This window comes from the organism of the source record quoted next, assembly GCF_019968955.1.
Source record: "MAG: Porospora cf. gigantea A chromosome Unknown PgA_NODE_301_length_23254_cov_364.069, whole genome shotgun sequence".
Taxonomy (NCBI): Eukaryota; Apicomplexa; class Conoidasida; order Eugregarinorida; family Porosporidae; genus Porospora; species Porospora cf. gigantea A.
In genome coordinates this window covers 1-23,254 of record NW_027151588.1, presented here as the reverse complement: position 1 = coordinate 23,254, position 23,254 = coordinate 1, and the positions used below count along the sequence as shown (strand labels likewise).

Sequence of the window (23,254 nt, the reverse complement as noted above, 5' to 3'; positions counted from 1 at the left end):
TCAGGAAATTCAGCACGCCAATGACCTGCAGAAAGTCGAGGTCAGGCCGGTCGTTCACCTGTAGGTGAGTGGTTAGTCGAAGTATGACTCGGTCGAGAGTCACCTGTCTGCACTTTTCGTTCTCCGCCTGAGTTTCCAATACGAGACTCCCGAGAAAGGCTGCTTGCGCAGGGGGTAAGCCGCGGAGGCCGGCGCCTAGTGGACTGCACAGGTCTTTGGTGTGCGCAGCAGCTTGTTCTGGCGTCACAGGGCGAAAGGGGGTGGGCGCAGCCTGAAGGCAGGCCTTGAGCACACTAAATAGTCGCCGCAGGTCTCCGCCCACGCCGTAGACCCTCCCGGCGACGAATGGGATGGTTCGTGGGTGGAAGAGCTTCTCGGGCGCCGTTACGCTCCGCAACTGTGCACAGCAAATCGCCACCAACGACTCTGGCAGGTAAGGATCGAAGTGCAGATTGCCAAACGCCAGTCGCGAATGGACTCTAGGGGCGAGCTGAGTCAGTCACGTCGCGGACACTCACTCGGGCGGGAAGGTCCATGATATTCGCAATGGCAATGACTACCAGGCGACTGGTATCCATCGCGCTCCACGAGAAGAGACGGTACAGGATTTCTTGATTGTTCATGCTGGATGTTCGTGTCTGCGTGCCAAGGAGTGAGTCAGCCTCATCGATAACCAGGACCGTTGAAACGTCTGACTCTCCGCCAAGGAAATGCGCGTCCAGCGCGTTGAGGACCTTGGCTCGCGAACGAGACGAGCTGCCGTCGTCGAACACGCGTCGATATATCTCCCAGTACAGAGCTCCCGGCGCAGTGAGCCGCAGGCAGTTCAGGTAAATAGTGCGGCAGCGCAGCTTGCGGTCAGCTTGCAATGAAGTGAGAGTCTTCCGAATCGTTAGAGTTTTGCCTGTGCCCGGCAGGCCACTGACGTACAACACCCCATTGTAGGGGGGCGCGCCGAGACAGTTCTCCACGTACGTTCTCACTCGTCGGCTCTCCTCGTCGCGGCAGACAACGGCAACAGGTTCATCGCTAAGCTCCAGCACGCGTAATGCATGGGTCACCACGTCTGCTGACGGACACTTGTCCGTGTTTTTACGAGGCATTGGGTTTTTCCAACGAATATTAAACTACCAGTCCGCCTCCACACCACAGGCTTGACCATTGCCCTTCTGGGTCACGTACTTCCGTGCAACTTTCTCGAGGTAGTCGAATGCCATCAAGGAGACGTGGCCGTCGCTCCACGTCAGCGTCATGGCGTAGTTCCCTGCCTGACGCATGCTTACTACGCAGATATTCTTCGGAAGGAGCCGCTCTTGGATCTTCTTCTCTTGAGTGAACTCGTCCACACACTGGGCACATCGGCATGCAAGTCTAACTTCTCGGCTTGGTACCAGCAGAATGTTGTCAACGTCTTCTGATTTCAGTGAGATTCGAAGGAGTCCATCGGCAAGCTGACGCAAATCAGGGGCCCGATCCCCAGCGAACCGCAGTATGGAGACCTCGCGGATCAGGTTCTCACAAAGGTGTGTGAGTTTGAGGTACACAGGATGATCCTCTGGGCAGAAATTAACGAAGGGGAATTGGGGTCCCGCAGGGGTATCCTTCCGAAGGCGGGCGAACGCAGGGGAAAAAGGAAACCTCTCCACGAACTTAATTCCGAACTGCTCGACCAAGGACTGCAGTTGGAGTTCCTGCTCGCCAGTAGACTGCTCCTCAGACCAATGGTCAAAAGACGTCGAGCAGGAAGGGCATGTCATAAACGCCTTGTTGATGATTAGGGCTAGTGGGTTGATGTGGACTTCGTGGAACATATGAAGCCCCTTCCGTACGTCCACAATACTGAGTGGGTGGGGCTCCGAGATGACAATGTGGCCTGTAAGTTTAATGGACTGTGCGACGGTCAGGTGAATGTCGCCTGTTCCTGGAGGCAGGTCCAGCAAAAGAAAATCGAGGTCGCCCCATACAGTTTGGGTGAGCATTTGGTAAACCAGCGCAGAGGCCATCGGACCTCTGACAGCAGCATACTCCTTGTCGCCTGGTCGCAGGTAGCCATAACTCATCAGCTTCACTCCGTTGTGGGTGACAGGCAGCATGCCCCCTTCACCTTGCTGCATCTCCTGTTGTTTTCGTAACTTGACGGACCGTTCGTTGTCTTGGCCGTTAGCCGCAGAGGACTGGTGGTTGTAGTAGTAGACTGCAGGATTCTCTATTGGGATCATCTTTGGGAGGGACGGACCGAACACGTCGCAGTCCACGATTCCCACTCGAGCCCCCAGTCGGGCTAAGGTGTACCCGATATTCACGCCTACGGAGGACTTGCCCACACCTCCCTTGCCTGATGAAATGGCGACGATCGCCGAGACGCCAGCGAGATTTTTCGGAGCGTTTTCGGCGCCTGCGTAGCCAGCTTCGGCCAGGGCCGAGCGAGCGGTGAGGTGCACATCGACAGTGTTCACCCACTCCAGCTGCAACAGAAGCAGCTCGGCTTGCTCCCGAAAAACGTCCTTCACAGGACACGCAGGCGTGGTCAGTTCTAAATCGAATGCAACTGACCCCTGAGAATAATCAATCTTGAGCTCTTTGATAAATCCCAAGGATACGATATCCTTCAGCAAGTCAGGGTCAATGATAGTTCGTAGCTGGTCCAGAACCTGGTCCTGCAAAGCGTTTGCCCGCTCAGCGACCTCTGCTGGGACCTCATGCAGCCAATCAGGCATATTCTCAGTTTTTGCGACGTTAACCATACAAGCCATTGATCTCGCTGGCATAAAACCGAGCGATACGGTGCCTCACTAACTTCATTGTTGGGGTAATCATGTTATTCTCAAGGGAGAATGCCTGCGTGGTCATATGAACGTTTCGGATCCTTTCATACCCCTTCAAGTCGGACTTCTGGTGAAGCAGCTCTATCTCCTTCAGCACGAAACGAATGAAAGCAGGATCGCCGCAGATACTTTCCAGATCTGCGCTAACCACGCCGTGCGTCGAGTGCGACCAAGCTTCTGCACTGACGGCGTTGGGGACCACCACAGCCACTGGGTAGTTCTTGCTAGGCTGTCCATAGACGAATATCTGGTCGATTATATGTGCCTTGGAATAGACAGCCTCCAATGTCTCAGGTGAGACATACTCTCCTTGAGACAGCTTAAAAATATTCTTCTTTCGGTCGATGATACGAACGCAATTCCCTCGTCCTAGTTCCGCGATGTCTCCAGTGTGCAACCAACCCTCTGTGTCCATGGTCTTCTCCGTCTTCAAATGAACGTACCCAGGAGACACTGACTCGCCTCTCAAACATAGCTCTCCGCGGGGAGGATCGTCGGTTGTGTGGTACTCCATATCAGGCACGCTGATAAGCTTGAACTGCACGCCAATTGCAGGGCCTCCAATATGCCCGTGTACACCGTCAAGGCAGTGCGACACCATTGCAGGACCGAAAGTTTCGCTCATGCCGAAGCCCTCAACAATCGGGACACCAAAGAGCGCCTCTACTCGCTCATGCGTGGCCGGCGGCAACGGAGATCCGCCGGAGATTAGCAGTCGCAGTCGGTCTCCAAGCAGGCCCTTGATTGACCTGAAGGCGATATTATCCCAGAAGAAGTGCTTGAAGCTGACGCGCGACTCGCGAAGGCGGTCAACCTTGGACTGCAGCGCCATGTTGAAGATGGACTGGGCAACAGAGTTCTTCGCTGCCACTCCGTCCATAATCTTGGCGTCGATACCGCACAACACTCTAGGCACGGTGGAAAAAAGCGTGGGCTGCAGTAGTTTCGCGTCATCCACCAGAGCCGGGATCGATCCCGAGAAGAAACCGATCTGAGCGCCCATAATTGTCATGGCCTCGCATACGAGGCGTTCAAATACGTGGGCGAGTGGCAGGAACGAGAAGTGGACGTCTTCCGGCGTAAAGCCATTGTGCGGACTGGCACTGGCACTGAAGGGCCCTTCGAGGCAACCGAGGCTAGCGGCTAACACGTTCCTGTGTGTAAGAATTACCCCCTTCGGCATATTTGTAGTGCCGCTTGTGTAGCAAAAGGTGCACGGCCGGCCGACATCGATGGTAGGAGAGGGAAGAATGGCGGTATCGCTCTTCTCAAGCACCTCTGAGAAGCTAATGACCTCGACTCCGGCGGGAGCAGTCCCATTATATGTATCTGCCAGTATGATGTGCTTCAGTTGGGAGAGGCCTCTGAGGTTCGGTAGCTTATCACTGCTGGTGACAATAGTGGTCATGTTTATCTGGCGCACAATGTGCTGGATCGACACCGCGTTAAGGGAGTCGTAGATGGGCACGACCACTATGTCGAACGCATTGCAAGCGTGTGCAGTAACAAGCCACTCCGGACAGTTGCGCATGTATATCCCGCACACGCGTGTCTCGCGCGCCTGAGGGTATTCCTCCATAGGGAACGATTGTATGTCGCAAACCTGCCGCAGAAACGACCCCACAACGATGGCTTGCTCGTAAACTTGCCTGTACGTCGCCCATACGAACGCATTGCCCAGTTCACCACTCGGTTCCACGCGGCTCCCAAGGTACGCACGGTCTGGCTGGCGCTGAACAACCTTCTCGAACGCTTTCCAAATGGACTGCGACCGATCTAAGGCAGTGCTCTCGCTGGTCACCGCGCAGCCTTCCCAAACAGATGCGAATGTAGCCGTCTCTCCTGGTCTGGCTGGAGTCTGCACCTTGGCGTACTGTCCGCTGAACATATCTCAACTTTAAACCGACGAAACGAACAATAAAGTAAATGGCGCTTTCACGACATGCGCTGGAGGCGATAAGAGACCACAAATACGTCGCCGGCACCTACACCACTCTGGACCGCATCTTACTGTCCTACTGGTGGCGCCCTCTGTCTTTGTACCTTCCCGATTTCATTAGCCCCAATGCGCTGACGCTTGTCGGTTTTGGGTGTAGTCTGGCGGCCTTCGGAGTATGCGCCTGTCTATGCCCGATGGCAACTGAGGACGTTCACCCGGCAGCGTGCCTGCTGGTAGCCACGCTGCTGTTCGCCTACCAGACAGCCGACGCACTTGACGGGCTGCAGGCGCGCAGACTGAAGCTGGGCACGCCCCTGGGGCAGCTTTTAGACCACGGTTGCGACGCTTACAGCACGCAGGTTTTTGCGTTCGTAGGAGTGGCAGTAGCCGGTCGAGGCGACTCTGACTGGTTCTCACTCGCCATTTTTACGGTAATGAATCTACAGCTAGGCGTGTTCAACTGGTGGGAGCAGCAATTTAAGACGTTTCCGACATGCACAGGAGAACTGGGCGTTACGGAAGGTCAAGCCGTGGTAATCGGTCTCTGGGTGATCAAAGCCATCTGCCCGTGGATTTTCACTGCTGAGCTCGTTCCCGGCCTGCTCCTGAACACTCCTATTGTAACTGTAATCATTGGACTCCTGCTGTTTGTGCTGTTCAGCAGCGTTTTTAAGGGCTTTCAGGAGCTGCCTGCATCGGACGTCCGACGGGCCCTGTGCGACATCGGACTGGTCATTGTACACACTGTGCTAGTCGGTGTTCTTTGGTTTGGGTTTCGCTCCGCATCATTCTGGTTGCGGGCCTCCCTCGTCATAGTACTCAATGGTGCGTACGGATACCATTCCACCTTGGGTAACATCTCCCACCAGAACCGGCCTCCATTTGACGTTGGATTAGCTCCAGTGTACATCCTAGGTACTTCGGCCTGGGTCGGAATCGGCCATCGGATGTTATTTTTCGTGAGAGACTGGACTTCGTAAAACTCAGGCTATGATGTACAACCTCCTGTACTCCTCACGCCGCGTCGCCAGAGACCTCGATGACGTCTCACAATTCCTCAACACTCCCCTGTTCGCAGTTCGGCCGAAAGCACAGTAGGGGCCAGTTCGTCAGGGGCAGGCCACCCACCACTCTGTTTTTATAGTGGCGATGACGCTCTCCGAATTTGATGTCTAGCAGACGCTCTTCACGCTCCACTCTTTGAGAGAAGAATGCTAAGGTCACGAGTACGGCGAGCGCGCCGACTCCTGGTGCCGGCAAGAGCATGTTCACACCCAGAGTGAACATGAACCAGCCCAAGTATGAAGGGTGTCGTACCGTGGCGTAAACTCCAGTAGTCACGAGTTGGGGAGGCAGTCGTTCGGAGTCATGGGAGAAAGACTGTCCGGCGGTGAGAATAGCCCTCCACCGGAGAAGGAGACCGCCTAGTGCCACAAAAAAGCCAGCAAAACATGGGCGTAGTGGGGTGTAGTGTGATTCGACGACAGCCGCCACCACAAATATGGGAAGCAGTACTGTGTTGTTGAACAGGAAGCCATCGAAACTGGATGTTACCAGAACAAACTCCCCCCAATGAAACAAGAGTAACAGGCTTCGAACCAAACATGGGACATCGAGGCGAAAGTTCCACACGTGCAGGAGCGTAACTACGATCACGACGCCCGTTAGACCTGGACCCAGGATGCTTCCCCTTGCCGTAAAGGCCAGCAGCACATACAAAGTCCAGAAGAGCATTTCCTTAATATTGGATGTGGCGAATGGTGCACTTCCCCTATGCGGTTTCTCACTCTGTTTGTCGCCGCAGATGTGGTGGCGGCTCTTGGGCTCAGTAGTCCTGCAGGGGCTCTGGTGGGCTCCATTGGCAATGGTATCAAGGCCGTCATCGACAAGGTGTCCGCGAAGACTAGCTCCGAACGCGTCCCTGTCGACTCCAAGGAGGTCGCCAAGAAAAGGGAGACCGACCAGCATAAGCACCTCACTGGTAAAAAAACGTCTATCAACGGTTTGACTGCTGTAGTAGAGCCCATCCACAACCATACGGGTATCAAGCCTGCTGCTGAAAAAAAGGACGCCAAGTCAGCTGAAAAGAACGACGCCAAGCCAACTGAAAAGAACGACGCCAAGCCTGCTGAAAAAAAGGACGTCAAGGATGACGAAAAGAAAGACGCCAAGGACGATGAAAAGAAGGGCGCCAAGGATGATGAAAAGGACACCAAGGATGATGAAAAGAAGGGCTCCAAGGATGACAAGGATGACGAAAAGAAAGAGGCCAAGGATGATGAAAAGGACACCAAGGATGATGAAAAGAAAGACGCCAAGGATGATGAAAAGAAGGGCTCCAAGGATCATTAAAAGAAGGACGCCAAGGATGATTAAAAGAAGGACGCTAAGGATGATGTATAAATTGTTTGAATCACCTCCTATGACGAATCGCTCACGGCGCTTACCGCCTTTATGAGCCCCAACAAATTCTGTATGAGGTTACCCCGGTCTTGGTGCTTCTCTCAGGGCCGCGATGGCCGAAGAAGCAGATGCAGAAGACAACCATCCTTCCCAGCTCCACACAGCAAAGCGTCACACACGCGGATACGGCAACAAAACAATTCAAGTCCGATGGCAGACCACGGCAAATTCAAAAAGTCAGAAGTCTGGCTCAATATCTGTGCTTTCATGTCATCATAAATATATTTTTGGTGCACCTATGCGTACCTGGGTACTTCTAGCAGCGTTGATGCGCGCCCAAAAAAATGATAAGGAGGAAGATTTGACTGATAGACTTAACAACCTCGCGGAGCTGAGCGAGGTGGAGCCCGCGGCAATGTTGGAGCTGGCCGCTGACGACGATGAAGAAGATGCCTCTGATCTGCAGCGGCAGAGGGATGACGAAGACTCCGAAGACTCCGAGTCCTCCGACGAGGAGGAGGAGGACACAAACCGCCTTCGAGGACACAAGAAGTCGGGTGATGCCCACTCTCAGCTCGAAATGCCCAGCTTTATGAGCAACCTGGGTTCTCTCGGCAACATTATGGGCAGTTTACAAGGAGGAGCGCTGTCTGGTGGGCAGCTGGCTGGATCTGGCAAGGATATGGAAAGATTGATGAACCAGGCTTAGATGTGAATGAAACCCCGAAAATTACACAATCGAATAGCATGGATATCTCCGATGCAGTATATACGGAGGACTGTCCACAGCCAGTAGCGGACCTCGATTCTTCTGACGACCAACAGAGGCGGGCTCGAAACCTGCATAAGGTGAAGGATGCCGTGAAGTACCTGCGCCAAGGGACGGAGGAGGTGGTGAACCGACGCACTGTGGCTCCGACCCCATCCGGGGAAAGGCAATCTAGCGACGACTCCTACGGATCGGACAGCGCCGTCCCCATCGATGACAACGAACCCAGCTACCATAGGAAGTCGGTCATTCTAACTCCGATCAGCTCGGAGCAAGCTAACAGCTACCAACGGCAGCCCACGGAGGACGTCCACGTGGTGGACGGCGGCAACGTGCCCTTTCCAAAGGGGCAGGACGTAAGGGTGGCCAGCGCTAACCCCTTCCAAAGGGACGCTAACTGGATCGATCTGTCCTCCAGACGCCTCGAGCTCAGTCTGCGCGCGCTGGGTACTGGATACGGTGGGGAATCCCTTGAGGACGTAAAACATATTGGCGTCATCGACTGGCCGGTGAAAGGCGCCAGATCGACGAACGGCGCTAGCGGCGAGCTACCGCAGTCCTCTTCGGATAGAGGGCTGGATCTATGGCAAGCGCTCTTCTCACCGCCGGAAGACGACGAGGTTGAAGACGTTGAGATGGACTCCAACTCCTACAACCCCCCAAAGGACGTTGATACCTCGGCAAATCGCCTGCTTGATGAGTTGGAGACACGACTAATGCAGCAAGTGAATATTCGCGACACAGATATTAGCAACCTGCGGAAGGAGGTGGCAAGGAACGAAGTGACGCTTGGAGTCGAGACTAAACTGACTCGAGACACGCTTACCCGAGTGGAACGCCTTGAGGCCTCGGTTGTGGATCTCCAAAGAGCGTTGCTCACAGTGACTGAGACGCTCACCCGTCGAGCAGACGCACTGCAACAGTCTCTCTGTCAGCGTTTCCATGACCCGCGTCAGGTGCTCGTGGAGGCTGCACTCTCTGAACGACGCGCCGATTTCACCGCTAGGCGACGGGTCGCGTCCAGCGAGGCTACGTCCTTCCTCACCGCCAGAGAGTATCACACGTCAGAGCTAGAGGACCAGTGCTTCTCCGAAACGGCAGACACCGAGGTCTGCGACTCCTCGATCAGCCACGAGCAGATGGAATCAATTGTCGTGGAGGAGCTGTCCCTGTCTCAGAAGCTCTTACTTCTCAGAAGTCAGTCACAGGTAGTCAAGGTCAACGAGTACTTCGAGACTGTGGCGCGGAGAGCCTTGGAGTTCCATGCTGGCAAGAAGGAGGCGCCTTTAACTCCGAGAACCAGAAAAAAAGTGGAAGAGCACTTGATCGTTGCCGGCTTCACCAAGGAGCAGTCAGATGATGAGGAGGATGGGGCGCCTGATGAGGGATCACTTGATTACGTGAAGCGTCCTATCTGGGAGCCGAGTGTGGTAACAGACAACCCGCTTCAAAAATTCATACAACGCACTGGCGTGCGTGAATGGATGCTGAAGAAGGAGAAACGCTATGTACGCCTGCTCACAGGCTACCGAGTACCCGTATCGCACGAAGAAATGGAGGAGTACCGTAGGCAAAAGTCAGTATCACATATTTGATCACGTGAAGAAATGGAGGAGTACCATAGGCAAAAGTCAGTATCACATATTTGATCACGTGAAGAACGTCAGCTTCGACTGTCGATAGACCCCATCCGCAACTTTGACCTCGCCGGATTCGCACAGCTTCCAAATACAGGCATGCTGGGGGCGGCCGTGGCTACTGACGAGCACAGAAGCCATCTGCGGTCGCGCTAAGCGAGTCAGCAGAGCCTTTTGGGACTCCGCGTGTAGTCCGCAGACAAAAAGAGTCGACCTAACGGCATCTACGCCATCGGTCCGGAGCAGACTGCGTCACGCGGCAGCCCGCCTCTCACCTTAGGCACTTACGCACTACGCCTCTGAGGAGGGCCCAGCCTAGTCTGTAAGGCTGCAAAAGGTAAAACAGGTTCGCCATGACGTGTAGGCGGCTGAGCTTCTCAAGAGGGTCGAGCTCTGCTAGGCAGTCCTCTATCGTCACGCGCGAGGCCGTGTCCACTTCAGACAGGTAGTTCAAATGGAGAGACGTTAAGGTTTTGATTCCGAGGTCCAGGGCCAGCTCAATACAATACACGTCGTCTGTCAAGGCGCGCTTCAGCCCCCTAGACCACTCTATCGGAGCCTCCTGCAACTCCGACAGTCCAACGTCAACGAGTCGTCTGTGGTGGACCAGTCTGTCGCGATGCTGGAGGAGAGCGCCGAGCTGCATGTCCTCCTCTGTGTCTGGGCTCCAGAGGTTGGCCGAGCTGTTTTCAATGTCGCGATGGAGCTCCTTCAACAGAGCGCGAACGACTTGCACGGCTTCCGATACACGCGACCTGCGTGCAATCTGCAACCACAGGCGCTCCACTGCGTGGGAGCCCCCGGCACACCTCACGGAAAGTAGAGGCACGCGCTGCTCGTTGGTCCTGTTCGCGCCTCAGAAGCTCGGCAACGCCGACGGCGTGAGCAGTTCCGGCATAGTTCTCCTGCGCACACTGAATGCGATTCAAGTTCTTCTGTTTCTCATCGGAAAGGAAGACATCCATGGCGGTGTCCACGTCTGCTCATGGATCAGCCCCCAGACCCACCTTCCGAGGTCCACACATGAGGCCCCAACTCCGTCACGAACTCGTATGATTGGCCCTCGCTCTCCGCAGCCAGACCCCGGAGAAAGTCGAGTTCTAGGGCCCAAACTGGAAGACTGCAATCCTTCAGCGATCCAATCTTCACTCCCAATAGACAATTGCTCGTCTCGGGAGGACACGGGAGAGAGTTCACTATCTCCAGTTCAACTGGGCACTTCCAGTCACAGAGCGCCAGGACTTGAGGCCCGTCACAGGAACGGAAGTCGGGAACGTTAGTTTCTTCGTTCAACAAGCTCACCAGCGTCTTGCAGTTCAGCGGGTAGTAAAGACTTTGACACTCACCAATAATGTTCTCAGGGTCCGGCAAAAAATAGAAATCGTCCATCACGTCCGCGACTCTTTCATGGAAGCGGGTATCCGGCTGCAGTTGCCTAACGCTGGGCGGACGGTCCTCCGACCTGGTAGCACACAAGTAGAGGCCAGGCGATAGCACGTAGATGGAGACGTCAACATCTAGAAGGAAAACGGCGCTGCCAGCGGCCACTACTAGCTCTGGAGGTATGGTGTCTAGCCGCTCCTCGTCAAGGAGCGTGCGGTAACCCGGTGCAGGGGCCTCCAGCAACGGGCAGATGGTGGAGTCGGAGCCCGCCACCACAGCGTTCTTGTAGCCCGTAGGCATAGGTCGGATCATATCCAAAAAGTGCAAGTCCTCACTCTCGGTGAGCGGCCCGAATATAGGAGATGTGGTGTCACTGCGAAGCGCCACCAGCGCAACCTGCAGACCAGTACGGTCGCTGAACGAAAGGAGAAGGTCGTTGAGACCTTCCACATACGTCTCCCTCAAATTCAAAGCCAGCAGACTAATCTGGGGAGTTCTGATAGCAAAGGGAAAAGCCGGCTCGTCCTCCAACGACTCAGCAACGTATTGTGCGAACATTTGTTAATTAAACTTCATTTTCAACTACACATCAAAAGATGACATCTCTTCGGAAGATGTACTCTTTTCTGTTGTTGCACTCGAAGCTTCGTATGATTTTTCAGCGCCTGCCAGGGCGGCAATCCTAGCATCAAGCTTCTCTTGCAAAGTGGGATCAAAGTAGTGTTGCGCCAAGGAGACGAGCGCGGCCACGATAACTGTTACAGCCGGTCCAAGGAGGAAGGTAAAAAGACACTGCCAGTTGCCCCAACCCCAAGGAAACAGGAACCACTGGAATCCGCCTATGAACGTTCCGATAGAGGCCCAGCCCATGATAAACACGGAGAGGAACCCAGCAGCTATGCCGACGACAGCACCGGCTTGCGTGGCCTTGGGCCAAAGCCCAAGAAAGATCACGGGTCCAGTGATTTGCCCAATAATATTCCCGAGGAACAGCATCGTCATGATCGATGACGGCTGATAGACTGCTGCAATCGCAGCCAGTATGTTGACGACAAGGCCGAAGAGACGCGACCAGTTCAAGTCCCAGTTGTAGTGCTCCAGTGTTGGGCCGAGGATGTTCGAGAGGGAGTTTACGCGGGAGTCCAGGCTGGAACAGGCCAGGCAGATTGTGAGGAACACTACACAGACCATCAGCCACATAGGAAGAAAGCTAACCAGCTGAAAAAACCCGTCGCTCGCGTAGTGAACTGTTACGAAGCCGGCCGCTTCTGCGGCTCGGAGAATGAATCCCGTCGAACCGAAGAGAATGATAACTGGTAGCGTTAGGACCATGCCGAAGACCATACCCCACTGGATGTCCTTCACTGAGTTCGCGGCGAATCCCTTTTGCCAAAAGGCCAGGTCCGTAAAGGTAACGAAGAACACCGAAACGATAAGAACCGTGCCAGTCATGAGGCCTTCTGGTTCCCATGTGTTCGCGACAGACCAGTCCTCGGCGGGCAGTTCCGGAACCACCGAGATGAAGAGAGCTGCCACAACGACACACACGAGCACAACGATGATCGCGCCCTGAACCTGGTCCGTTACAACGGAGATGCGGAAACCGCCTATCACCGTGTATAAGACAGTAACCATCGCTGTGGCAACGGTAGCCAACACTGAAGGGTAACCCACCGAGAGCTCGTCGATACAGTAGGTGATCGCGGTCATGTCAGCGACCTGACCAAGCCAGCTCTGCATGACAGTGACGATCGTCATCAGAGTTTCTAGGCCGCGCCCGTAGCGTTTGCGGAGGTAGTAAAGAATCGTGTAGCCTTGCCAGTTGACGGCTTCGATAACTTTAGGGCCTACCCACATGAAAAAGACCCATGGGAGTGCGCAACAGACTGCATATCCAAGCACGGCCCACCATCCATCAGTGTACCCCGTCTCTACTGGCCCCGTGAGCACCCATGTGCCCATGAGGCCGGCAAACCAAGAGAATCCGATGACCCACCAGGGTTGTGTGTTCCGACCAGTGAGGAACGTTTCAGAAGGGCGACGAAACGCCACCTTGTGACGTCCGAAGACAAAAAGACCTAGTACGCCTAGGCACGTTAGGGAGAGGGCGATTCCCACGACTATGTGAATAGTCGGGGCAAAAAGAACTCGTCGGTATAACATCCGTTTCCTACGCACTAATTACAGTGATCAGGTTCAAGGGTAATTCTCAGCCAAAGGCACCCCTACGGTATAGCACTTATATCGGAATTTTTCCCTAAATAAACCCCACAAATCATGACAAACGCGTCGGATCGAATCTGGAGACGTTCCTTGATTCCTTGACACTCCCCTTTTCCTCTGGGCAACCTTCTTTGAAATGTGGCCACAAGTCCCCGTCAGTGCCCAACACCGCCGCTAGGTCATTTCTCACTGAGCTGATTTGATGGGCGGCGGGCATTTGCCGTTCCGCTGCCCGCACCGTCATGTAAGGGCAGGTGTGGCGGTAGCCCATCCATACCCGAGGCAGGCTCGGTGTCACGTCCGCTGCCGGCCCTAGCAACCAAGTTCGGTCACAGCCGACGCTATGGTGGTAGAGGAGCTGAAACGTATCATCGCTGAGACGCGGAGGCGAGAAGGCAATCACTCCAAGCAGTTCTGGGGCATTCGACGGCATCAAGTCGGTACTCAGGATGCCCCTGCCGATCAGATCCACGGCAGCCCACTGCGCTAACGCAGCACCCAGACTATGACCACATACGAGCACCTTGTAGTCCCGAGGGATCTTCTTGACCTCGTTGTACAGCCCCTCCGATAGAAGACTGTAGTTCTGGAAAAATCCGGAGTGAACATGGACGGGCTCGTTACTTTGGGTCAATCGAGTGGGAATTTTCTCCACCTGGAGATTCAAGCTCCAATCACCTATGCCCTTACTACCCTCGATGCCCAGCACGGCTATCTTACGTGTGGGACTCCAGATAAGAATACTGTCCCTCATGGAGACTCCCTCCCAGTCGGATCCGCATGTAGTTCGAAAGTACGTACCCAGATCATGCTCGAGCGAAGCTGCTTGTGCGACGACTAACGCTAGCAATAAGTGGTTGGTTACGCCAGGAGCACAAGGAACGTAAACTGGCTCACCCTTGGAGAGCTGCTTGGACTGTTCACACTCCCATTCCCTCATCGCCTCGCCTCCGCCACCCCGACCGCATGTTGGACCTCCCATCAAGCAGATCCCAATCGACATGATTTCCTGTGGGATGCTGATGGGCCGGCGCAGATCGCCGCCTACCCAGCGGCACGGAATGGCAGTGGAGTTCATTTGGCTGTAATGACATAGCTGCGCTTGAAGGACTGTGTGGCTCTGGGAGCCTGCCCGCGTCACGAAATTGAAAATGTAGACTAGCGAAGCGAAGACACCAGCAAAGTTCGTCACGTCCATTTATATAATTTCGTACAACAGATAGAAAAAAGTCGTCAGACAGGCACACACCCTCGAAAAACACGATTGAACATACACTGGGTGCTTTCAGAGGCAGCGTGAGCTGATTCCGCGAGGCATACATCCAGCAAGCGAGTCACATCGCTGCCTTCAGGAGCGTCATTAAACAATCCGTCCATGGCCATAAACGACGCCGTGATACGGTTGCCCCACGGCGGTGTGGAATCCTGTTGCAGCGTCTTGTGGCAGAGATGCATGATCTCGGAGGATATCTGGGGGTCGTACTTCAGCAGCTTCCAACTGGATACAAGCTCCTTTCGTCGCCGTTGAGCTAAGTCTTGTTCGGACAGCATCGATGCTAGAGTCCTCCGCTCGTTCTTGCTTTGGAATAACAGGCGTTGCTTGAGGAATTCATCCTTGCTCTCCAAGAAAGCGTACATGACATTTGAATGTCGGACCGCTAGGTCCGACAGAAACTTCGTTGGGTCAGCAGAGAAATCGGTGACATCTTTGCAGAGGTCGAGGTCGGTCTCCTGGGTGGAGCAAGGAAACACTCCACTAGGTCTTTCCGGATGCGGGATGACACGTTCGCAGTTGTCCGCCGATGTCGGCTCGTGGCCATTGAGAACCAGTTTTACTTGGCGGCTCCCATACCGGTACAATCGGCAGACATTGTGGCAGGCCATCAGTATGAGGTCAGACAGTTTGGAAAACCCAAAAACTGTAGGCGAGATCTCCCTTTTGTACCTGAATGCTTCATCCTTGGGAGTCTCACGAGAACATCAACGCGCATTTGAGTTGTGAGAGGTACATAGCGCCATCTGGCTGCTTTTTGAGGACACCTTGCAGGTAGAAGTGCAGCTCTGGCAAAGAAGCAATGACTCCGGGTCGTGAGATCTGCATTAAAAGGCAAAAACTCGCTCACAGAACTGTCGTGCTCGGTGCCCACAGGGCAGGTGGCAACCGGCAACAGGAAGTCATGCTTAAACTTGAGCATTCCGACCTGGATTCCGAACTGAATCAGATGACACAGTTTCCCAAGAGAAAAGAGGGAGACAGCTGACGGAGTCAGGTTACGCAAGCACCACGACATTCCATAGCGGCCGCCCTTCATTCGATAAGCGTCGCGCGCCCGCCGTCGAATGACTTCAACAATGTATGAGTGTAATTCGATCCACACCACCATTGGGAAGGAACTTCTAGCGACGTGAACACACACCCACCCGTGAAACCAAGCGGGGCGTTCGATGAGAAAAATGCCAGTCTTGGGACACAGGGACTGCGGGTCCTCGCTGACGAACACAGACGGGAAGCGAGTGATTAGATCGGAGAAGAACACACTGTCACCTTCGACCCCGAGATCCTTAACTCCCACTCCGAGCTCGGCGCATCGGCGACGCACTCGGCGAAAGAGCGGCATGATCTGGTCGTGGTAGAGCGACAGCACCGCGGCACATACATGTCGCACCTCCTCTCTATCCGATGAGGGCAAGTGACCTGTCAGCGAGTTGGCCTCCTCGAGGAACGGGCAGGACTCCATGGTGGTCATCCGGAAACCGGACTCGCGTCAAGATTGTTGTATTTTTCTGGCTATGTTGCATGCTGAGAAATTTACGAAGGTGAGGAGTGCAGTTCCACAGTTGCTGCCAGCAAGGTACGAGCCCCGTACGAGTCGGGAATTTAGGTACATAGCACACACAACTCGGTTGATTCCTTGTGTTTTACATGCTTGCCAGAGAAGAGATGTCAGAAGTGAGTGCAGCGTTTATCCCGAAGGGTGTGGGAGGATCCGAAACCATAAAGCCAGATCTCCTGGTACGAATAGTAGTGTGCAAATCAAGTGCGGGGTTAATGTGAAGGACCATAGGCAGCCCTTCACTTCCCCAGTCGGGGACGGTGCTAGCCATTTACGGGCACGTTCACGGTGTCCTAATCTGAACCAGGGGCTTTCTGGCTACGGAGAGGCCAGCGAGCCCTGATCGATTTCCAGACTGTTTTCAGAGAGTGTCTCTCTGGCCATCGACGATGGACCCGAGGGCAGGTCCATGTGGGATGGTCTTGAGCAAGGCCACGTCAATGCCTGTCGGTTAATTGTAGTATTGCTGTGGAGGAAGTCCGAGACAGTCCTGCATGTCTGCGGGGCGCCCATGAAATATTACGCGATCCCAGTTTTCTCATACAAGAGGTACCGTTCGGCTACTGTTGTGAACGTAAAAGAAACCTACACTGAAGAGGACCCTTGTACAGCGTCCAACAGAGGAGCTGCACGATTCCGTATCCCATAAACATCGAAATCTCAAGTATTCTACGCAACATTCGTTCTCGAAACGACACACACGAATTCCGAAGCTAAATAGTTATTTGAGATCCACTTAATGAACGGATCGACAGGTCCGCCTAATCTCATGCCTCTGGCGCCAGTGACGTTCACGTCATGTCGAGAACCGCTCATGGAGGTCTTGGCTGTGAAGAAGGAGTGCTTGCCGGGTCTGCCTGACAAAGTGCATCCCGCTCATGAATCGTCGAGCATGTTGGGCGGGCAGATGTGTGAGTTGCCGCATTCCGAAGTGATAGTGACCTTTTTGGCAAAGCTCTCTGAGATCGGAGGCGAAGTGCCTCCAACACGCAGGGACGAGTGGTGCCGTCAGGTGGGGGCCTACGCGAGGGAGCGGCAGGAGGAGCTGCAACGCTCACAAGCAGCGTTATTGCAGGAGGGATCGGAAGAGAACCAGATCCCCACCAAGGTAGAAGAGCCTGTACAATTGGTTGAGAGGACGGAGGAGACCCAACCGCCTGAGAAGGCCGAAACGGCCGAACAGTCTGAGAAGGCTGAAACGGCCGAACAGTCTGAGAAGGCCGAAACGGCCGAACAGCCTGAGAAGGCCGAACACCGTCAGAAGGCTCAAAAGCCTGAGAAGGCCAAGAAGGCTGAAACGGCTAGAGAGACGCCTGACACCTACCTTGAACCTCCTGAACAAGAGGAAGACAAACCGCGACGCAGATCGCGGACTGTGTCAAACGAGGAGTTACGACCGCCTGACAAGAGGCTTCGTAGGTCAACCCCTCCCCCAATTGACGCTCTGTTGGGATCGACCCTGGAAACTGTGCTCCGACCTGTGACCGAAGACGCCAAGACGTTGCAACAGCTGGCTCTTATCACCGAGCAAGCCAAGAATTGGTCTCGGCATTGGGTCGTGGAGAGCAATTCTTTGCGGAACGACACCATTTCCTCTGACGGGGTTCCTGGTCAACTGGTGACGGAAGCCCAAATTTACCGCATGCTCTTCTTTGGAATCGACAATTGGCGACCGCAGAATCTGCGGTTCAGGGAAGGGCAGGTGTCGGATCGTTTGGAGACTGCGCTGACGCCGCGCGCCCTGCGGATCAGTTTCGCTCCTCCAGAACGGACAAAGTGTCATGCCTCAAGAAAACCCCAACTGGTTTGGACGCCCGGTAGAGGCTTCGACACAAGGCACCTCCATCATATGGACCACGTCTCTGTGCACCTCAAGACCAAGGCTCTCGCTGATATGTGGAGCTCGCCTGACAAGATTCATTACTATGACGAGGAGGCGCTTATGAGGTGAGGGTGAACGGCGTTGCCCATGCAGAGGATTCAACATGATCAGACAACCCCCCAGTTTGAGCACCGAAACAGAAGCAGTCATGAAACACCTGTGGGACACCGCTGTCGACAGCAGCGCATCCTTGCAGAAGGACTTCGCCGCACTTGAGTCGATTTGCACCAAGGTGAAGTGCTGCCCATATAAGTCGTTGAATCTGGAGGTGGGCGTGGCGTCTGGGGCGCCTCCTCTGCCCGTGCCTATAACCACCCGACGTCTGGCTGAAGCGGCGCCGAGCTACTTGTGGACTGTAATACTCCATTGTGGCGAGGATGACCCCGATGAGTGGATTTCGGAATTGCTTGGATGTGATAACTCCACTCGGAACAGACGGAGGGGATGGCAGATAGCTCAGGAGGCATTCTTTGCGAGTTGGTCCAAGTTCACAAAGAGCGTCATAGGTTCGTTGCGGCCCAAGCTCATATCCTTGTATCGACGACTAGAGAAGGATGTGAAGAAGCCGTTGCCTCCGTTGTCAGACCGCCTCATACATCAGCAGTTTACCACGCCAGAGGAGCTGCATGACATGCACCGACGTCTGGGTCAACGACGACGCCAAGTCTACCGCCAGATGCAGGAGGATCTTTTCTGCGCCAGTTGGGAGTCCATGACCCGTCCTATCGTGAATTTAACAGAGCCAGTGAGCGACCATGCCGCACAACGCCTCCGGGGCTACATTCATCTTCTGATCGAAATGGAGCTGGACAACGCTCCGTACGCGTCCATTAAGGAGCCTTGGCTGCTTAGCATGCTTAGCCAACGCTTGTCGGATCTGTCCTGCAATTTAAGCAGCGAACTGGCCTGCGATCTGGAGACGCAGGTGGACGGAGCAGTCGCGGAGTGGCAGCTCAGATGCAGGCAAGAACTGGAGCCCCCTCAAGAGAGCTCCTTAATGGAGCCTATACCACTCGAGAGAGGTCTTAGGCCCTGCTTGCTGTCAGAAAAGGAAAGAAAAGACCGGGAGAGACACTCACCCTACCGCTTACCGATGCCCTTCCCAGGTCCCTACCGCATCGCGTGGAACACTGTGGGGTCCATAGCGGACAGGGATCGCGTTACCGACCCGCCATCTCCGGGGGAGAGCGACAGCGGAGGGCGTAGTCGGCGAAGCAAGCGAATGCGCCACTTCGTCCCAGAGGAGTTCGTGGATTCGTGCGGACGGCTTACGACCAGCATCGCGGCGCTGTCGAAGGAAAACAGGAGAGATCTAGCTGTTCATTTGATGAGCCAGGATCTGACGGGACCCATTATTTTGATCGAGAATCACAAGGGCCGCGCTGTAATCGCCTATGACTACATTGAACGAGGATCATTCGTTTGTCAGTACAAGGGGGAGTTCATTGAGAGCCCACACCAGGCCGCAGAGATGGAGAAGCACTATGAGAAGCTTCAACTGGGCTGTTACATGTTCTACTTTGGGAACCCACTGACCAGCAAAAAGTGCTGTATAGACTCCACCGACGAGCTTCTGAAGTATGGCCCTGGACGTCTGGTGAATCACGGTCGTGTGCACTGCAATCTGCAGCTCAGCTCCGCGTCCCCAAAGACTTTTGCTGACGGGAGGACGACGCCCGTTCTGTACTTTGTGGCCAACCGAAACATTTACCCAGGCGAGGAGCTGCTCATAGACTATGGCGACCGAGACCCTCAGGTGATTAGGGCCAATCCGTGGCTAAAATACTGAGGCTCGCGAACACTATTTTTTTTGCGGAGTTGTCTGTTCTGTGACACGTGATTAGAGCCACTTTTTCTTCTGCATAGCTCGACTGGCGGTCGATGAAGCCTGTATCACTGCCAGGGTGATGAACGCGAGTGCTACGATAACGTAGGTGGCGTTGAAAGAGTCGTGGAGGGCGTCGAATCTTCCCGATACCTCTGTGGCCTGAATAAGCGACACGGGAGCCACTCACCAAAAAAAACTTGCTGTCCGAGCCCAGTGCTACCACACAGGAAGTGGATGCGCCGGCACCGCAAGCGAAGCTTTTCACGTGCTTCACAGAAAACGAGTGATGGTACGTCAGCGAGGTGGTTACCGGAGCCCTTGGTGCGTAGGCTGGCAGAGCCTCCTCCAGGTCGTGCTTCTGGAGCTTCTTCATGGCCTTTACATCTGCGATTTCAGTCACTGGTCTGCGAGCCGACAGCAGCCGCAGAGGCGTCGCGCTCAGCCCGCTCGGAGTCCCTAGCAGCGCGTGGGGAGTTGCAGCTCCACCCCTGGTGTGGCTCACCCCGAGAGCGGTTACATGTGTATCGATGACGTAGGTCCGGTTCGACGAGGTCAGCAGACTGAGATTGAACCCGCTGTATATCTTTGATGTGGTGTCTTCTTGCTGTATGACAGACTTGGCCAATAGAGACACTATCGACGTGGTATCTCGATCCAGGTGGAGTTCTAGGGCGAAAACGTCAGTTAGGTGCTTCCGCCTATTCCATGATGTAAGGTACAACGCGCCATCCTCAGCGAGGACTTGCAGGTCCTCTTCCATCACTTCCGGCAGCTCCAGAGACAACAGCACACCTCCAGTTAGGCGGTTGATGGCGATTAGGTCCTGGACCTGCCGTCCGTCAGAGCTTCGCGTTGCGAGTACAAATTGGATCAGGTAGGTTGGCACTTTCTCCATGACTTGACCCGAGAGCTTCACTACCCGGCGGCGAGGCGCAGAGTCGTTGCCCGCAGGCAGCGGGGTGGCGTGGTAGTACGCAGCCGGCAGGTCCCAGTGCCACGAGGCGCTCGTGGGTGTGTCTAGGTTGAGCACACGGTAGCCGGAAATCCTGGTCCCCGTAGACAAGACGAAGAACAATCCATTCTCACTCACGGGGGCGCCTCGAACTGTCGCAGCGAATTTCTCGTCACAGGTCACTGTGTAGAGGACGTTCTCCCTGACGAGTAGTACTCCCGCCGCAGCCTGCTCGAGCTGTCCAAGGGGACTATAAAGACGGAAAGCCGCAGTTCCGTCAAGGCCCCGGTACTGCACCAGTAGGCCTGCGTCCGCAGTTGCCAACGTTACCGACGTCACACTGAACGGTGTAGCCTCCCAATGGCTCCAGAGAACCCCCTGAGAAGCTGAAAGACAGAAGACGTGTCCAGCACGAGATGCCTCGCACCAGCAGTCCGCCGAATCCAGAACCAGCGGTCGAGGCTCTCCCGCCATCACCGGCTCCACAAACCGTCCTTCCAGCGGGGAGAACTCAGTCAGAAGAGAAGTCACTGTGGAGCCCACCACAGGACTAAAAGGCTCAACCACCTCGCTGCGAGTTAAGTACTCGTGACGTGACCATACCGGCGTGATGTGCTCTCCGACCTCAGCAAGGATTGTCGTCCCATCAGCTGTGGCGCACAAAAACCTGTTTCCTTCGCCAGTGGCGACCTCAACAGGTCCCAAGTGCGTTGGCCATCCACGAAGCATCTTATTGGACCGTAGATGACGCAAAGACCACACGTCGTTCTTGAGCGCGTCGAGGGAGAGAATTTCAATTGGGTTGTCCGACGGCTGTACCAGAACCGTCGATGGTGATAGTAGCCAGGCTCGCCCTTCCAGGCTGAGAGGCTCTGACATAGACACACCAGACGAGCGACAATGGGCGAGGGAAAGCGACGTGAGGGACATGGTGGTCTCAAGTAGAACCAATGTGTCAGGTCGCAAGGAGGTCACTTCAACGGCGGCGGAATGGGATTTGATCACGCCGGAACATTCAGTTAGTTCAAATGACAACTGAGTGGGGTAGCGCAGCACCACACCGTCATCCACGAAGCTCACATTCTCGATGGACTCAAAGTCCAGCTGGAAAGGAGTGAGTGCAGCCGAAGGTTCTGTGAGCTTGCCTCGCAGAACGCCTTGCGACGTAACTGCGACAACAGAGCTGCCGCGCACTTGCAGGGCGCGAATGCGCGCCGTGTCAAGGGCGGCAAAGGCCGGCACCCGATCCAGGAGTCCGGCAGCGGGGCGTAGCAGACGCGTTACGGACCGGTCGGGCTTCTGGGTAACGAGTAGGAATTCGCCTGTCTCTACTGCGGTCACGATCGGTTTCCCATTCTCCAAGGGTTTCTTTCCGGAGGACCAGACAGTGAGGCCTCGCTCATCGTACGTTTCTATGCGGTAATGATGGTCGGAGGTCAGGACCGCCGTAACGAAAGGCTTCGAAAACGCCAGAGTGTCCACAGACATCTCAGGGTCTGCGGGACTCCGCCACAGCACCGCACCGTTGGTATCCAGGTGGGCCACGCGTCCCTTGGCGGTTCCTACGACAGCAGCGCCGGATGTCAGTGTCAACCTGGACACCTCTGGTAGTGTCCTCAGCAGAATGTCCCGACGACCGATCTCGCTGACCGTGATAGACAGCGCTACGAATGGTAAAAGCAGCCACCACATGGAAATCGAGTTTAAGCTCAAAGCTTCATCAAGCTATGCGCTATTTCCTGTGGAAACGTGCGCATCCTAGCCCAAAGTGCCTTTTCCGAACAGCTTATGGACGTGTGTTTTTCTGGCGAGGTTCAGCGCCATGTTGAAGCAGAGGATACATAACGAGCAGAAAACACAGCCACGATCAACTGGGGGCTCTTCCATAAAAACAGTCGTCAAGCATCTGAACGGCTCTCCTCCGTGAACGGGTATTTGGAGTGCTTTCCGACTCCAGCGGAGAGCAAAGACCATTCCAATTGGTGCTGCCGGAGATCGACGGTGATGTTCCGGCCGAGCTCCAACATGCGGTTGGCTACTAGCTGCTTTTCCCTTTTAAACCAAGGAGATATGGTTTTCAGAATTTGCATCCAGTCCCGACCGAAATCGACCTCGAAGACGGAAAACCATTTTGGGACGGTCAAGTCGCAATGGTAATCATGCCGTGATCTTGCTGAGTCCGGAGACCGATCCAACGCGTCACGATCGGGGTCAGTGCCAAGTACGGAAGCGCCCAACTCAGTAACCCGCAACGACACATTGAATGGGTCGTTAACGAACTCTTCAGCGGCAGCCTGCAGTTGATCATCGAGGCTCTCCGGGCGGATAAGCGTATCAGACGATATGACGCGATACTTGCTCTGCAGTACGAAGTGGATTCGGGGATCAAATGGGACGTGCAATGCCAAAGGCGTGGGCTTGGGGGTCCCGTCACTAGACTTCCGAGAGTCTCGAAGGAGGCCTGAATTACAACGTGGCCAGTGTCTCACAGTTCAATATCTGTGACAACGTCAAATCGTGCTCACCCAACTCGACACCTATCTTGGAGAAGAAGGACTGCCGGGCCAGAGACGCAGACG

At 54.9% G+C, this 23,254-nt stretch overlaps 14 protein-coding genes across 22 annotated transcripts; 5 read left to right on the top strand and 9 right to left on the bottom strand.

Moving 5' to 3' along the window:
• Positions 1–479: 479 nt before the first annotated feature.
• KVP18_003048 (uncharacterized protein) lies at positions 480–1,103 on the bottom strand (the record flags this gene model as incomplete). The annotated part of the gene is made up of 1 exon (XM_067954458.1): positions 480–1,103. One exon carries the CDS (start codon positions 1,101–1,103, stop codon positions 480–482), a length of 624 nt encoding a protein of 207 aa, XP_067810099.1.
• A 24-nt stretch (positions 1,104–1,127) lies between these two features.
• KVP18_003053 (uncharacterized protein) lies at positions 1,128–2,717 on the bottom strand (the record flags this gene model as incomplete). Its single annotated transcript, XM_067954469.1, has 1 exon — positions 1,128–2,717. One exon carries the CDS (start codon positions 2,715–2,717, stop codon positions 1,128–1,130), a length of 1,590 nt encoding a protein of 529 aa, XP_067810108.1.
• A 19-nt stretch (positions 2,718–2,736) lies between these two features.
• On the bottom strand, positions 2,737–4,713 carry KVP18_003051 (uncharacterized protein; the record flags this gene model as incomplete). The annotated part of the gene is made up of 1 exon (XM_067954466.1): positions 2,737–4,713. The coding sequence occupies one exon, from the start codon at positions 4,711–4,713 to the stop codon at positions 2,737–2,739; it is 1,977 nt and encodes a 658-aa protein (XP_067810105.1).
• Positions 4,714–4,751: 38 nt separating this feature from the next.
• Positions 4,752–5,862, top strand: KVP18_003052 (uncharacterized protein; the record flags this gene model as incomplete). Of its 2 annotated transcripts, XM_067954467.1 has the most annotated exons (2): positions 4,752–5,723; positions 5,752–5,862. In XM_067954467.1, the coding sequence occupies 2 exons, from the start codon at positions 4,752–4,754 to the stop codon at positions 5,860–5,862; spliced, it is 1,083 nt and encodes a 360-aa protein (XP_067810106.1). The 2 variants fall into 2 exon arrangements, with proteins under 2 accessions (XP_067810106.1, XP_067810107.1); XM_067954468.1 differs by lacking the exon at positions 5,752–5,862 and having other exon boundaries at positions 4,752–5,744.
• A 675-nt stretch (positions 5,863–6,537) lies between these two features.
• On the top strand, positions 6,538–7,116 carry KVP18_003047 (uncharacterized protein; the record flags this gene model as incomplete). Its single annotated transcript, XM_067954457.1, has 1 exon — positions 6,538–7,116. One exon carries the CDS (start codon positions 6,538–6,540, stop codon positions 7,114–7,116), a length of 579 nt encoding a protein of 192 aa, XP_067810098.1.
• A 349-nt stretch (positions 7,117–7,465) lies between these two features.
• On the top strand, positions 7,466–7,876 carry KVP18_003054 (uncharacterized protein; the record flags this gene model as incomplete). Of its 2 annotated transcripts, none has more annotated exons than XM_067954470.1 (1): positions 7,466–7,876. In XM_067954470.1, the coding sequence occupies one exon, from the start codon at positions 7,466–7,468 to the stop codon at positions 7,874–7,876; it is 411 nt and encodes a 136-aa protein (XP_067810109.1). The 2 variants fall into 2 exon arrangements, with proteins under 2 accessions (XP_067810109.1, XP_067810110.1); XM_067954471.1 differs by having other exon boundaries at positions 7,496–7,876.
• A 38-nt stretch (positions 7,877–7,914) lies between these two features.
• KVP18_003056 (uncharacterized protein) lies at positions 7,915–9,531 on the top strand (the record flags this gene model as incomplete). Its single annotated transcript, XM_067954473.1, has 1 exon — positions 7,915–9,531. The coding sequence occupies one exon, from the start codon at positions 7,915–7,917 to the stop codon at positions 9,529–9,531; it is 1,617 nt and encodes a 538-aa protein (XP_067810112.1).
• A 54-nt stretch (positions 9,532–9,585) lies between these two features.
• Positions 9,586–11,514, bottom strand: KVP18_003049 (uncharacterized protein; the record flags this gene model as incomplete). 3 transcript variants are annotated; one of them, XM_067954459.1, is made up of 4 exons in its annotated part: positions 9,586–9,820; positions 9,849–10,359; positions 10,388–10,552; positions 10,581–11,514. In XM_067954459.1, the coding sequence occupies 4 exons, from the start codon at positions 11,512–11,514 to the stop codon at positions 9,586–9,588; spliced, it is 1,845 nt and encodes a 614-aa protein (XP_067810100.1). The 3 variants fall into 3 exon arrangements, with proteins under 3 accessions (XP_067810100.1, XP_067810102.1, XP_067810101.1); XM_067954461.1 differs by lacking the exons at positions 9,586–9,820; positions 10,388–10,552; positions 10,581–11,514 and having other exon boundaries at positions 9,845–10,219; XM_067954460.1 differs by lacking the exons at positions 9,586–9,820; positions 9,849–10,359; positions 10,388–10,552 and having other exon boundaries at positions 10,564–11,514.
• A 24-nt stretch (positions 11,515–11,538) lies between these two features.
• On the bottom strand, positions 11,539–12,813 carry KVP18_003058 (uncharacterized protein; the record flags this gene model as incomplete). The annotated part of the gene is made up of 1 exon (XM_067954476.1): positions 11,539–12,813. One exon carries the CDS (start codon positions 12,811–12,813, stop codon positions 11,539–11,541), a length of 1,275 nt encoding a protein of 424 aa, XP_067810115.1.
• Positions 12,814–13,231: 418 nt separating this feature from the next.
• KVP18_003055 (uncharacterized protein) lies at positions 13,232–14,377 on the bottom strand (the record flags this gene model as incomplete). Its single annotated transcript, XM_067954472.1, has 1 exon — positions 13,232–14,377. The coding sequence occupies one exon, from the start codon at positions 14,375–14,377 to the stop codon at positions 13,232–13,234; it is 1,146 nt and encodes a 381-aa protein (XP_067810111.1).
• Positions 14,378–14,412: 35 nt separating this feature from the next.
• Positions 14,413–15,926, bottom strand: KVP18_003060 (uncharacterized protein; the record flags this gene model as incomplete). 2 transcript variants are annotated; one of them, XM_067954479.1, is made up of 3 exons in its annotated part: positions 14,413–15,124; positions 15,153–15,274; positions 15,303–15,926. In XM_067954479.1, the coding sequence occupies 3 exons, from the start codon at positions 15,924–15,926 to the stop codon at positions 14,413–14,415; spliced, it is 1,458 nt and encodes a 485-aa protein (XP_067810118.1). The 2 variants fall into 2 exon arrangements, with proteins under 2 accessions (XP_067810118.1, XP_067810119.1); XM_067954480.1 differs by having other exon boundaries at positions 14,413–15,147; positions 15,189–15,926.
• Positions 15,927–16,752: 826 nt separating this feature from the next.
• On the top strand, positions 16,753–19,684 carry KVP18_003050 (uncharacterized protein; the record flags this gene model as incomplete). 2 transcript variants are annotated; one of them, XM_067954462.1, is made up of 2 exons in its annotated part: positions 16,753–17,960; positions 17,989–19,684. In XM_067954462.1, the coding sequence occupies 2 exons, from the start codon at positions 16,753–16,755 to the stop codon at positions 19,682–19,684; spliced, it is 2,904 nt and encodes a 967-aa protein (XP_067810103.1). The 2 variants fall into 2 exon arrangements, with proteins under 2 accessions (XP_067810103.1, XP_067810104.1); XM_067954463.1 differs by lacking the exon at positions 17,989–19,684 and having other exon boundaries at positions 16,753–17,964.
• On the bottom strand, positions 19,656–22,367 carry KVP18_003057 (uncharacterized protein; the record flags this gene model as incomplete). Of its 2 annotated transcripts, XM_067954474.1 has the most annotated exons (2): positions 19,736–19,882; positions 19,911–22,367. In XM_067954474.1, the coding sequence occupies 2 exons, from the start codon at positions 22,365–22,367 to the stop codon at positions 19,736–19,738; spliced, it is 2,604 nt and encodes an 867-aa protein (XP_067810113.1). The 2 variants fall into 2 exon arrangements, with proteins under 2 accessions (XP_067810114.1, XP_067810113.1); XM_067954475.1 differs by having other exon boundaries at positions 19,656–22,367.
• Positions 22,368–22,573: 206 nt separating this feature from the next.
• Positions 22,574–23,254, bottom strand: KVP18_003059 (uncharacterized protein; the record flags this gene model as incomplete). Of its 2 annotated transcripts, XM_067954477.1 has the most annotated exons (2): positions 22,574–23,136; positions 23,165–23,254. In XM_067954477.1, coding segments are annotated over 2 exons (653 nt in total), but the record flags the coding sequence as incomplete, so codon positions are not given. The 2 variants fall into 2 exon arrangements, with proteins under 2 accessions (XP_067810116.1, XP_067810117.1); XM_067954478.1 differs by lacking the exon at positions 23,165–23,254 and having other exon boundaries at positions 22,574–22,765.